At 33.5% G+C, this 14,101-nt stretch overlaps 3 protein-coding genes across 4 annotated transcripts; 2 read left to right on the top strand and 1 right to left on the bottom strand.

Moving 5' to 3' along the window:
* The first annotated feature begins 1,541 nt into the window (after positions 1–1,541).
* Positions 1,542–5,686, top strand: LOC145169446 (transcription factor MYB88-like). Its single transcript, XM_079087996.1, has 13 exons — positions 1,542–1,798; positions 1,888–1,960; positions 2,111–2,539; positions 2,632–2,678; positions 2,768–2,824; positions 2,936–3,064; positions 3,163–3,342; positions 3,431–3,525; positions 4,118–4,242; positions 4,344–4,447; positions 4,540–4,667; positions 4,750–4,895; positions 5,011–5,686. Exons 3-13 carry the CDS (start codon positions 2,420–2,422, stop codon positions 5,122–5,124), a joined length of 1,245 nt encoding a protein of 414 aa, XP_078944122.1. The 5' UTR covers positions 1,542–1,798; positions 1,888–1,960; positions 2,111–2,419; the 3' UTR covers positions 5,125–5,686.
* Positions 5,086–9,702, bottom strand: LOC145169447 (UDP-galactose/UDP-glucose transporter 3-like). Of its 2 annotated transcripts, none has more exons than XM_079087997.1 (8): positions 9,478–9,702; positions 8,467–8,564; positions 8,249–8,379; positions 8,127–8,157; positions 7,916–8,019; positions 7,693–7,814; positions 7,055–7,493; positions 5,086–5,191 (listed from the first exon to the last, which is right to left on the bottom strand). In XM_079087997.1, exons 1-7 carry the CDS (start codon positions 9,579–9,581, stop codon positions 7,085–7,087), a joined length of 999 nt encoding a protein of 332 aa, XP_078944123.1. In that variant the 5' UTR covers positions 9,582–9,702; the 3' UTR covers positions 5,086–5,191; positions 7,055–7,084. The 2 variants fall into 2 exon arrangements, with proteins under 2 accessions (XP_078944123.1, XP_078944124.1); XM_079087998.1 differs by lacking the exon at positions 9,478–9,702 and adding an exon at positions 9,242–9,450.
* A 2,842-nt stretch (positions 9,703–12,544) lies between these two features.
* LOC145104156 (uncharacterized) lies at positions 12,545–13,551 on the top strand. Its single transcript, XM_079041437.1, is given in 4 exon segments — positions 12,545–12,560; positions 12,648–12,737; positions 12,834–13,101; positions 13,163–13,551. Coding segments are annotated over 4 exon segments (585 nt in total). The 3' UTR covers positions 13,374–13,551.
* The last annotated feature ends 550 nt before the right edge of the window (positions 13,552–14,101 follow it).

The following is a 14,101-nucleotide window of genomic DNA, read 5'->3' as shown; positions in this document are numbered from 1 at the left end:
CTGCGTTTTTTTGTAAGAATGAATCACATAAACCCAAAAAACAACTAAGGCCAGGTTCTTTTCCCCTATTTTTCATAATAAAAAAAGTCACAAAATATAAAAATTAAATATATATATTTTTAGAAAAAGGTGGGTAGCCGTCGATACCGGTTCTGTTAACCCCCTGTTCCGGATATCCGGTATTGGAACCAGAACCAACGGGTGTCCAACGAGTATCGATTTCGTAAAAATGAGAATTGGAATCGAAACCACTTAAGGCAGTTCCGAAACTTTAGAAACCGAACCGGAACCGTTTAACCAGTTTTAGAACCGACATTTTTGAGATGGTTCCGGTTCCAAAAGCAGGTTCCGCTTCCGCTGTTAATGTGTCGTTCTATTAAAATATTAAAAAAAAAACTGATAAGGTTGAAAGACAAAAATATGATAAAATGTAGGGATTTTCTAATATGTGCCCTAAGGTACCGTTTGGCAGAAGAACTGGATAGAACATAACTGGACTGGACTGGACAGGACAGGACAAATAATCTATATAGCGTTTGGTAAGACTGAACATCACATAACAAGTTGTCTGAAACTGTTTGATAACAATAGAACTGGACATAACAAGATGTAAAAATGATCATACTACCCTTTTGCAAAAAATATTCATAATAACTATATTCAAGGGCATTTTCGTCTAAAATTTACCTTGTGATCATTGGTATGGATTATACCATTCCATTTGCATGGAAATTACTCGGATTGATAACATCAAAACTGCTCATATTTTTTTTTTAAATCAAAACTGCTCATATTTAATTATAAGGGAATGAGAAAAGAAGAAATTGCATAATCATTTGTCAAGAAATCAAGAAACTATACACTTAAGCAGGAAGTCGTCAGAACTCGGTTAATTGATTATCAAGAAATCAATTGATTATCAAGAAATCAATTGATAACTAAAGAGCAGATCAAGATGAAGGTGATTATCAAGAAATCAAGAAATGTAGAAGAAAATTCGAAGTCAATCAGGTAAGTAAAGAGATGAAGTTTAACAAAAAAAAAGTACCTGGGATGATACAGTCGAATGCGCAGATATCCTGGAAGACAGAGATGAGATTGAAGACGATGATATTCTGTGTGCAATTGATATAGGTGAGACTCGTTCCAGGGACATTTTCGCCAGATTGAGAAAAGATGAATACGTGTTCCGTTGAGTTCCATCTTTTTGGGTGGGACTATTTTTTTACTAAATTGTCCCATTGGACTTGGTCAAACTTTTACTTTGTTCCGGTTCTAAGTATGACAAACACCCTCTCAAAAGTTGTAGTCCTGTTCTGTCCCACTGTGTTCTCCTCACCAAACGGGACCTGAGGACACATATAAGAATCATTTAATGAAGTATTAATTATAAGAAATATTACCATAATTAAATACGTGTAAATTGAATCGATTGTTCATACGTTAATGCGTTAATTCGTTGAAGTTATTTACATATTTGAAAAAAAAAAGTATATATTTAAAAAAATTAACATTTACAGAAATCACATGGAAGAGAAAGGGAAAGTGACAGCGAAATCAAAAACCCTACCCCTACCACCACCGCCGGCCCATCATCATCATCATCCCGGAGCGTAAAAATCAATAACCACACCATTAATAATGGTGATTTTACTGAATTTCAATTGATTAGATTACATTACATTTTCTCTCTCCTTCGTGGATTTCAGCGTCAGTTTTTTCAAACTCCTCCTCATGCCCGCGCTCTCAAGCCCCACCACCCACACCTTTTCTTAGAGAGCGAAACACCGATTTACAGGTATATTTTCCATTTCTTCCAAAATAAATTTCAATATCCACAGTTTCGCCGCCCTCATTCGATCGTATTAACTTGTATTATACTTCCAGATCAACCGCAAACTCCCTCAGATCTACGGAGACTCCTCTTTCTCGATTCTCGCGATATATACGATACCAAAAGGTAGTAGTATATATGATTTCAATATAATCCTTAATCCATAATCCAATCCGTGTTTGGTTTCGCTTCTTATAGTTGTGAATTTTAATCAATCTGTTTTCAGTTTCAACTTTCTCGTTCTCATTTATTTGGATTCTGTTTGTATGGTTTTAGGGCATCAAAGGCGGCTGATTTTTGATTCAATACAAAAGGTTGGAATCCAAGGCAAATGCGACGTATGACGTTTTGCTCCATATGTGTGTGTACATGTGGTGTTCCGTTTGAAGTAAACAGTAGCCTGTAAAGTTTTCTCCCTAAAAAGAGGGAAATTTGGGGTTCCTTTTGCTTATCTTTTATTTACTTCTTTATATAAACACAAATAACAAAATCCACCCACATATAAACGCAAAAAGAGTTCCTTTACCATAGCATGCGAGAGCTAGGTTTTTGGGATAAAGGAGAGAGCGGTTTTGTTGGTGAAGGATGCAGAATATGAAGAAGAAAGCCTGTGATTCTACTAGTAGTTCTAATAACAACAACAGTAGTGGTGATGGTGAAGCTCAGAAGCAGAAAGAGAGGCATATAGTTTCCTGGTGTCAAGAGGTTCATTATGAATATGATCACTCAAATAATAACTCATCTTTCTCTCATAATCATCATCTTGTTCAACATCTCCATTGTTTGTATTTCTTCAGGAAGATGATATATTAAGGGAACAAATCGGTATCCATGGAATCGACAAGTATGATTTCCTTTCTTCAAATCTCATGTTTGAAAAGCTATTTCTTATTGGATTCATAAGATTGATGGGTATCATACTGTCATTTTCAGTTGGGCTATTGTTGCATCAAAGTTTAAGGATAAAACTACAAGGCAATGCAGAAGAAGGTAACCATAAGGAAAATAACATGTATCTTTACTTAATCTTATATCTTTTAAGATCCAAAAATTCCTTTATTGCTACTAACTCTTGATTTGGATAAATGTTATAAAACACAGATGGTTCACTTATTTGAATTCTGATTTCAAGAAAGGAGGATGGTCACAAGAAGAAGACATGCTTTTATGTGAGGCTCAAAAGATTTTTGGTAACAGATGGACTGAAATAGCAAAAGTGGTTTCAGGCAGGTAAATGATGTTCTTCTCTTCTATATTGATTTTTGATTGCTAAGTTTTTATTGAAAAAATAACTAAAAGACTATAATTTTTTTTATTTTTAAAAAAAGAACGGATAATGCTGTCAAGAATCGGTTTTCCACATTGTGTAAGAAGAGAGCAAAGAATGAAGCAATGGCAAAAGAGAACAACACTTGTTACATCACACCAAACAACAAAAGGACCAGATTTCAGAATGGACAAAATGAAGACAGAGTTCTAGAACCTTCAATGCCTCTTTCGAAAATGAGGTATTTTTGGATATAGATTTTTGATATAGAGTATTAAAATCAAATTCTATTTCTGACATTAATGTATGATGTATATGTATTGATTTAGGAGGAAACATATTCCTGATACAACAGAAGAGAGCCATAACATCAACACCTTAACAACACAGCTTCATCCCAAAAGTGAAGAGGTCTCAAAAGATGGTAATACACCATTAAAATGGAATCTTGAAGTTGTTGATTGTATGGTGGGTGGAAAGTTAATGCACAAAAGGATTCTTATGTGCTGTTTGTTTGTTTTTAACATAATGGGGACATGACTTAATCCAGATCCAGACAGATATATAGTGGTGTTTCTTTTTGACTTAATATAAACAATGAGCTTACTTGAGTTGACTGTATTGAGGATATCTTTATCCATTAAACCTCATTCTTTATCCATTGAACCAAACTCTTTTTTTAAACCTATTTAAACCCACTTGTCTTCTTTTCTTCCCCAAGAACAATCGGGTTTTGTTGCATTTTATCAATCATTTATAACCAGCAGTATCACTTTAAAACCGAAGGTTAAAATGGTCATTTTTTCACACTCAAACTGTTCATTCGGTCCAGAAAAAAATACTATTGGTTTATCCATTCAGCACTTTAACCATACAACACCTAATGAAAAAAAAAAAACAATTTCTTAGATAATAAAAACTCAAGTTATTGAAATTCGAATGCTTTGATTGGATAATAAAATTAATAAAAAGTATTTCAAATTGATAGAAAGAAACTAATGATACGATTCTTGAAGGAACATTTCTGAAGAAAGATGACCCGAAGATTATTGCATTGCTACAACAAGCAGAACTTCTCAGTTCACTTGCACTCAAAGTTACTCTGGAGAAAACAGAGGAAAGTTATGAAAATGCTTGCAAGGTGAATAACTTTTTTTTTTTCATGATAACTATATTGTTATTGTTTCTTTGTTGAAAAACATGTGAAAATCTTACGTTTTATCAAATACTAATTATTTTCAGGCTGTTGAAGATTTTTTAAAGAAAACCAATGTGCTTGGAGGTAACAATAACATGTCTGATATGGACATAAGAAGCTGTGATGAAGGCAGCCAACAATCATGGAGGTAGTAGACACGACTCATGAGGACATAATTGGAAATTCACCTGACATGACATAATATTTAATATTTATCGTATTTTTATTTGTGCCGTGCAGACAGCCTGATTTATATCAGGGATCCCCAGAAAGCTCAGAGTACAGTACAGGGTCAACTGTTCTCTCCCAAGTGATTGAGAAAATTTGTGGTAAAAATATAGTAACACCTGATTCAACAACAAACCTAGGTAAATTTTGCTGCTATACAGCGGTGAAGATTTGGTGTGAGTTACCTTTTTTACCCCTAACAAGAAACTTATGTTTACACAGATATTTTAGCTTCTTGTGATGAATGTGAGAATGATGTTGGAGGCATATGTCCCTTGCCAAATTCCCAATTCAATTCCCCACTTCAAGTAACTCCATTGTTTAGATCAATGGCAGCAGGAATTCCAAGCCCACAGTTTTCAGAAAGTGTAAGTTCTCTTGCTAAGATGGAATGAAATGGAATCTTCCATTCCCTCTTTGATTACTCCATACAGAACACTACCCTAGCATTTTTTATGATTTTGAATTTATACATTTTTTCAGGAAAGGAACTTCCTACTAAAAACACTTGGAATGGAATCAACACCACCACCAAAGCCAGGAATCAGAACTTCACAACCTCCACCTTGCAAAAGAGCTCTTCTCCATTGCCTTTGATTTGATTATTCCCATGTAATGTAGAGTTTTTTCATAGGATTTTGCAGTTGTCTCATATCATATCAGCCTGATTTTTTACACAAAAAGGTTTGATCAACATCAAGATCTGCATCAAAATCTGGAATGTTCCGGTACATTCCACAACCACAAGTAGATCAAGGATTTACATTTTACTAGTTGACATGCATTGTTTTTGTTTTTTCATTTTTGGAGGGTTTCGAATATGGCTAGTATTCCCCCTCATAATTATTTGGCCTCAAAATATGCCAAAATCATGCACAGAACATATATATTTTTTTTCTTACAGAGTGTAATTATACATCGGCGAGTTGCTGATATTTACAATATTATCCCTAAATGGAAAAGGGGGAAGTTTTAGAAGCATAGAAGTGAGTGAGTGAGGAGGAGGCTCAACCACCCCAGTTGAACTCCATTTTTAGTGTGTGTGTGTGTGTGTAGAATAGAAGGTTATGGTATAAGTTTTTTTTTTTATTTTTTGATATTGTAATGTATTAAACCTACAATGATTGGTTTTTAGCGGATGTGATTCTTGTGTGCAGAAGCTTATTCCTTTTATTTTTTTGCCTTCAAAGTTTCGTAAATTATTATATAAATTTGAATGCAAAGAAGACAATGTAGTTAAAGAAAGGGATATAGAAACTTACTTGCAGACGATGAAAGATTGATGCTGTTTGTCACTGTGTGTCAGTGTGTAAATTTGGTTAAAAATGGTGGTTTTGGGTTGTGGGGAAGGTGGGGATTGTAGTGTGCAGATCTGTTGGTGTATTTAAGTTGGTCAGCTCTGCTGATAATGATGAGCAAAAAGAAGGTTTGGTTATTTTTTTCAGGGTGGAAATTGGTGAATTTAGAGATGTGTACAACTCTTAAAGCATTGGGTACAAGTTGGTATAGGGGCTGTTGGTTTGGGAAAATGATTTCTTAAAGAAAAGGTATGTGGAAGTGAAGAGAGAAGAGAGGGAAAACTGTACAAATTTTAAAAGCATGTTTCTATGGAGGCCCCATTTCATCCACCTTTTCTTCTTTTTCTCCAATTTTAAATCGCATATATGCATTAATGCATATAAATCAATGATTGGTTGTTGGGTTGTAAGCATTTTAAATAAAACAAATCTTGTTAGGTAGTTGGTACGCGTTGTTTATTTTTTTAATTTATAGGTAATTAATACGATTTTAAAAATTATATTCAGTGGTAAGCATTTTAAATAAAACTTCAAATGACTTTTGACATTTTAGACCAGTTTTGTTTTTGTCAGTTTCTAAACTAACCTGAAATAGACTTTTTTTTTTTTTTTTTAAATAATTTGGTGCGTACTGATACCTACAAATAATTTCTAGAGTAAATTACAAATTTGGTCACTATAATTTACTTAAAAGTTGCAAATTTAGTCCAAATTTTAAAATTGTGTCAATTGTATTTCATTCTGGATATGGTCCCCGTGCTTTAAAAGCACAAGTTTAGTCCAAAAGATGAAGTCATTTTATGAGTCAAGGATCACATTGAGAGTACAGATTTAGAATTTGGACTGAACTTGAGATTTTTGGTAGAGCATGAGGACCAAATTTGTAATTTACTATAAATTCTAAGTTGGCAATAATAAGTTAATAACTAATAAGCCATTTTGTCACATGTTACCTTGACTCGAGCATAACTACAGCATACATGCTTCACATACTTAACACATCTAATTAGATAAAATACCAACTTAGCAAACTAGCAAAAGCTTAAACTACTTGACTATTAAAAAAGAGAGAAAATACTTGACATAACTTGAGAAAAAAGAATTATGTGAAATAAGTACAACTTTTTCTCTATGGTAACACTCAAGAAAATTCTAATCTAAAAAAATTAATTTTTATGGATTATGTATTCGAACTAAACAATGAACTAATGAAAAAAAAAAAGATTTACCTAAAAAATGTGGTTTAGACCGAATTTTCATCAAACATGCTTCTTCTTTTTCTTCATTCTCTTGGGTCTCTTCTTTTTGAGGTAAATCTGAAAGGATAATCCAGTAAAAACCATAGCAACACTCCCCCATTGCTTTGGAGATAAAGGATTGCCACTAAGCACAGACGAAACCACAATACTCACAAATTTGCGAGTTGTGGTGATAGTGGTGTTAGTTAACGAACCAAAACGACTAATTGTAAAAAATATAAAATTTTGACCAATCGCGCCACATAAGCAGTAGTATAAAATATCCCATGCTGCTTCAGGGTTGTGTTTGCAAAATTGAACTGCTTCATATCCACTCGCTTCAGGCCAACCAAACATGAAAACCGTGTTGTATACTGTTCCCCATAAGTTCATTCCTAACATCATGTCCCATGCATTTGTTTTTGGGTACCTACAAAATACTGTATTTCACATGCATTGGACTGGAACTGAACCCTACCTAAAATTAGCAAAGTTATTTTCAACCTGTTTAATTAAAGGTGCAACAACTATATTTATTTCACTTAATATTTTAATTTAATAATCACAAAACCCTAATCTTGTTACATACATGATATATTAGGAAAATAATATTTTTTTAAATAAAGTACCTTGCGGAAATTGAATCTTGTGTCGCATTTGTGAAACCATCAAACACCAAGTTGAGAAAGCAAAGTCCATATCCGAGTGGAGCATTTGGATTAGCAAGTTTGTTTATGGTTTTTGAGCTAGTCTGGGTAAAATAAAGTCATTGAAATTAATTAATTTTGAGTTTTTATAAGAAAAATAAACTAATTAAAATAATTGTCTTGAGTAGAATATTAATAAATTCACCTTTGCCAACGCAAAGATTGAAACACCACCAGCAACAAGGAGACTGCAAAGATACTCCTGAAAAGTGTATCGAATACCATAAACGAGGGACCCCATCAACATCACTGTGCAAAAGATTAAGTTTGATTATTAATATTACGTAAAAATGGTATGATTAATTGATTATGAAGCTAGGTTTTATAAGTGATATGAAGAACAACATATGACACACCTGGAATCATTTTGGAAGATTTTGCAAGGACCTGTAAGTGATATAATGAAAAAAGAATAAGATTGTCAAAAACAATAAATACATTTGTTACAAAATCACTTGCTTTTATACTGTTTAAATACCTGAGCAGGATAACTGATGTATTTTAGAGCTTCAATCCCCATTGCAGGGCCAATTGTGTTTGTAATTCCAGCACTCCAATAACTCCACCATGGAGCACGAACACCTTTACCCTTGCCCCAAAGCTTTATCACTAATGTAATGAACAGAAATTGTTAGTATTAATATTTAATAGTATAGTGAAAAGAAATGAAAATGAAGAAACATAAGAAAGACTCACTAACGAAGGACCATTGTAAACAAACAGCACTTTGTGCCAGGTTTAAGAATGCCAAATGTTCAAACCTCTCCTTCTCAGGGCCAAATCTCTTAGTAGACCTGGAAATTCAACAACTAAGTTTTAAGCAAAAGATGATAAAAAGTAAAAACATCTACCAAGTTTTCAAAGAACTGTAAACATGTTTTACTCTAAAAAGGAAAATAGAAACAAGTTATTGGTAGGATTCATGAATCATGACCACACTTGCACACAATCACATTAACATAGAAAGGAAGATTAGTACACATTACATGGCTGAGAATTTTGCTTAAAATAGGATTGCTAATTCTTTCAATTGGTTGTTCAATTTCCTTTGAAGTTGCATGAAGAAAAAAACACTATATGTTTGAACTTTGAAGAAGAAATATCCAAACAAAAAGAGAGCAGCAAATCATCATTATCGACGACTTTCATCTCTAAAAGCCTATAGGGTTCTTGGATCCATGATTCCAAATTAGACTTTGTATCCAAAAGTCATAGTCGCTTTCTGCTTTACAAATAACAAAAATATCTAGTGGAGTTCATCCCCTGAAAAAAACCCAAACTCTGCAATTCTCATAACTTAATAGAACCTTACATTTCCATTAGTAAAAGGTGACAGCAATGTTAGTCTTAAGCTATGTGTTTAATGTGAGAGGGTAGATTGCAAAAAAAACTTCCAATGGATCTAAAATCGACATCATTTTGACGTAATGATCATCCTATACTTTAATTGTAAAATAGTAACAGCACTAACCTAAATTTATCGTCAATGTTGATAGATAGTAAGTTAAAACTTCCTGTATGCGTTACTTTCAATTTCTTCGACGAGTTCATGGAAATCAAACATCAATCATCAGAAATTCCATTATTACAAGTTAGAAATTCAAAATTCACTAAATGCTAAAAGTATGAAACAATTAGATGAATAACATAATACATGAAATCAACAAAAGGAATTTAAGAGATCCATAGCTAAAAACTAACGCTTACACGGTCTCTTGAAGAACGCCTTGATATATATAAGCCGACCAAATACCAGCGATACAGAATGCTAGCTCCAGAGCACGGCGGAGACCTACGCCATGGAACACCATCGACGCCGAACCTAGAGATCCGGCGAGATACGTCGATTCGCCGGTATCACAGATCCAACGAACTCTTCCAAACGGTGGTGCTATAACCGAAAACTCGAACGACGGGAAATTTTCTATCAACCAGAATTTATATTTAATTTATATATTTTACGAGGAATGTTCAGGTGGAATAAAATCTCTTGAAGCTATAATGCACTTCCACCACGTGGACGTCTTTGATTCGATGAAAGGTTAACTTTACAAATATTGTTTGATATGTATAAAATAACATCGTTACAAGTTATTGAGAATGAGTTGTTACGTTACATTATGTTATCATATTTTGCTGATTTATAAAATCAATAAGAGTATCCAAGGTGTCAAATATCTATATAAATATACAATTAACTGAATTAAATTGATATATAAAAACAAAAAGATGTCGATTTATTAAAGCATATTCGATTAATGAAATTGTAACATTTAATAGATAGTTAAACATTTGGTAAAATTATGATTCCATGGGTATGCATGTTTGAGTTTTAGCAATTTAGCAAGTATTGATGTTGCTAGATCTTGTGTGCATTAAATAAAATCCCATAAGATGATATGTGATGTTAAGTTTGTATATGATATTAAAGTATCGTCCCAAACCCCAAAAGGCAACCTAAATCAGCTCACGGATTGTCCCAAGCTCATTATGTGAGAAGTAAAATCAGGTTAGGAAACTAACTACTTAGCAGGAAGTTGCACATAGGGGGCCATGGCCCCCCTGGTTTTTTTTGTCCACGCGACCAGTGGCGGATTTTTTTTGTCCACGCGACCAATGGCGGATTTTTTTTGTCCACGCGACCAATGGCGGATGCTCTTGAGGGCCAGAGGCGGCCATGGCCCCCCTGGTTTTTCGACATGTCATTAGTGTATATACACTTAACCAACTTCAAAAAACCATATAACTTATCTTATGGCCCCTCCTAGATTTTTGCTTTCATGTTCTTAAAAAACAAAAATATAATAAGAAAACCAATCTTACATTATTAGGAGATTTATAAGTTGGGAAACTACATAAATAATTATCCAAAAACACGAAAATCACTGAAGAATTCAAACCGATACCGTTTATGTAGGAAACTAAAACAATAAAAAAAATAAAAAAAAAACAAATCACCATTCAGATATACAAGCTATTAATATTTGGGATGATAAAAAACCCTAAAAAATCTTTGTTGCCATCGGAAAAAGAGTTGTCAAGCTCACCGGAAAATATCACTGCCGCCGTTCGTCACTTCACCCTCTTATGCTCACCTCAGCCATATATATGGTCTATGACCGTTGTCACATCCACCGACGACCTTCAAACACATTGGTAGATCTCTCTATGGAAGAAATACTTGTACGCTCCCTCTACCTCCGTCTCTTATGAAGATGAATAGTTGTTTTGAAACCATAAAATCTAAAAAAGTAGTCTGACAACTTTTGTTATATGTTATTATTTAGCCTATTATTTTTATAATCTAAAAAGACGTTACTGTTTCTTTTTTCGTTTATTTTTTTAAATCGAGGACATCCAACACAATTTAATTAGAATTTTAGATTTTGTTTGATAAAAATGTGTTTATTAATGTATTACTTAATTTTAATATTGGTTAAAAGTTCAATTGTTCGTCTAGTTAGTATAATCAATTGCTGTAAAAGCAATGCCACTATTTTAAAAAAACATTAATTGATTGCAAAATGTATATGAAATTGTTATTTTATCAAATTGTTTTTAAGTGTTAGCTACCTATTGTATATAGTGTATGTTAACATGGAAAATCAATCTAAGTTTTAAAAGGAAAACTTATGTAAATGATTTTTTATGTTATGGTTTCGGCCCCTTTAGTTTTGATGTTTGTGTTCCGCCCCCGCATGTGACATCTTCTAAGCTCCTCTCTTTTACAAAGTGAAATACTTATTTTGCCCATTCAGCTCCCATCTGCTTATTCTACAAATCACATAAATCACGTATTTGTTTCCTCTAATTTGGCCTTCTTGATTTTGGAAACCAGATATTAATTCAAATTTGAAATACCCAAATCTCGCAAGTAATTCCAAATCAATAGTTTTGGAGGAAGTTAGGGTTCTAAAACGAAATCATCTTCAAATCAATTCCTATAAACTATGGTTGCACACTTTCTTCTTTAATTTCACTGGTTTGCAGGTTTCACAGGTATCTCGATGACTCAATCTAAAAAAAATACTTGAAATTGTTTCACGATTGTAAGTTTTTCAATTGGATTCTCTGCTATAGTTTACATACACAATTTTTCCATTGAGATGATTTATGTTCATCATCTAGGTTTCAATTTCTCCATCGATTTGTTTCTGATGGTCATCATCGAATGGGTTTATGTTTATCTTTGTCTTTAAATTTGGGTTTTGTATGTTTTTATATTCTTTCATTTGATTGTAGCTATGTTTCAGTTCGAAATATTTCATATTTTTTCATGAATCAACTAAAGGACCATTTCATGAAACTTTAGGTTTTGATATTATAAAGGAATACAAACTTAAATTGAACGAAAACCTACCCAGGGATTATGGATAATCGTTCATCACTATTGAATCATACCTTTCCTTCTGTTAAACTTAAATTGCAACATTTCTTAGCAACTATTAATCATCCTTCTAGAGGTGGTGTGTGTGGTGGTCGAGATCATAAGTTCAGCCTCACATTTTGCTTTTCAGGGTTTTAAAATCAGTTATGACCTAAGTTTAGTATATCTGTCTTCTGTTTATGTGTTTATATCCGGAAATTTGATAAATTGCTTCTGTGAGATTACATGATGAATGTTTGTTAATCGATCTGGTATCTAGGGTACATATATTAGGATGAATGTTTGGGAATTTGTTCATCTTTTGAAATCATTCAACACTTTAAAGAAGGATTATTACAAATTTGTTTTTCTCAGTTTTGTGAAATAAGCCAATACGCTGATATTTGGATGGATTTAAGGGAAAGTAGTACACTAAGATCAAGATGATCATTACATAGAATAAGAATATTTGAAAACTCATATTAACATGATTTATGTTACTAATGTGCAGAATTTAAGCGGGATGATGCGAAGGTTGATAAATATAGAGAAAACTATATTGGTCATAGTCTCAAGGCTCCTGTAGGGAGATGGCAGAAAGGTTAGTCATTCATTCTTTAGTTGCAATATTGAAAAGTAGACAAATAGATCTTTTTAGGGGTTTCCATTAATATATACATGTAACCTTGAACAACAGGAAAGGATCTACATTGGTATTCTAGAGATAAAAAGTCGAAAGAAGCAGACATGGAAGCTGCAAAAGAAGAGATAAGAATGATCAAGGAATAAGAATAGTTGGCTATGAGGGAGGCATTAGGTTTAGCTCCTAAGCGTTCTTCAAAACCTCAAGTTAATAGACTTGATAAACATGAATTTTCTGAACTTGTGAATAGAGGTTTTGTTGCTGAAGATTTGGGAGCAGGTCATGCTGAGGCTGCTCATGTTCAAGGTCTTGGTTTTTCCAAGTAGGTTTCTAATCCATAATACCAAATATTAGTATGTTATTTATGTTTTTAGGGTGTAAAGTTTTAACATTTGTTTAAAATTATACTACAAGGTACCTAAAGCATGGGAAGAGTCAAGTTCATTGCATCTCGTGGTGACAATGGAGGTACCTAAAAGTGCAAATGCAAAGAGAGATGAGAGGAAGCATGAAAGGAGAGAGAAAAGGCGTGATGATGATGATGACAGGAGACACAGGAGAAGTAAGGGGAAGAGACGCCATGATTTCGATTAGTTTTGGTTTTTGCATCACTTCTCTCTTGATTATCTACATTTATGTTTTCATGTTTGCTATAGAATGCTTTGTTTGTTAAGATTTGATCTTAAATGTCAAAATGTATTTTTTTTCTTTTAGGATTGAACTATGTATTGTACTATCTATCCATGTATATCACAAATTTTGTTTTAAATAATTCACCAAACATGACAAATGTGATACAGAACGGATAAAAAAGTAGGTTTTTTTCCAAGATTTAGTCAAAAAGTTGGGTTTTCAAATATAGTCTTAAATTATACAAGTCCTAACTATGAAATTACCTGCAAAATGCATCAAATGTCTGTAACACCTGATTCCCGATACGCAGTTAATTCAAGAATTCTTATGTTTTCTCTGGGACTCGACGAGTTGGAGGCCCAACTCGTCTAGTAGAGTCGGGACCCGCGGACATTTTAAGTGACCTACTCGACGAGTCGGTAGACTGACTCGGCGAGTAGGTGTTGTTTGAGTGAAACCCTAAATTTGAGGGTTTGCACCCTATTTAAACGTCTTATTGCAGCCTCCATTGTCCCTTATGCTCCCAGAACACCTCTCATCGAAACCCTAGCCGCTTTGAGTGATCTAAGGCCATTTTTGGTGCTTTTGGGTGGTTTTTGAAGCTTGAAAGGAAGGAAGAAGCGTGGGAATTTGAGTTGGGTCTTGTAGATCCAGAGATCTTATTCCATCTTTAGCTCAATCAAGGTAAA

Source organism: Lactuca virosa, chromosome 4 (assembly GCF_052849685.1).
Source record: "Lactuca virosa cultivar CGN04683 chromosome 4, Lactuca_virosa_CGN04683_v6, whole genome shotgun sequence".
Classification (NCBI taxonomy): domain Eukaryota; kingdom Viridiplantae; phylum Streptophyta; class Magnoliopsida; order Asterales; family Asteraceae; genus Lactuca; species Lactuca virosa.
The sequence above is the reverse complement of the archived record's forward strand: the minus strand, read 5'-3'. Positions and strand labels throughout refer to the sequence as shown.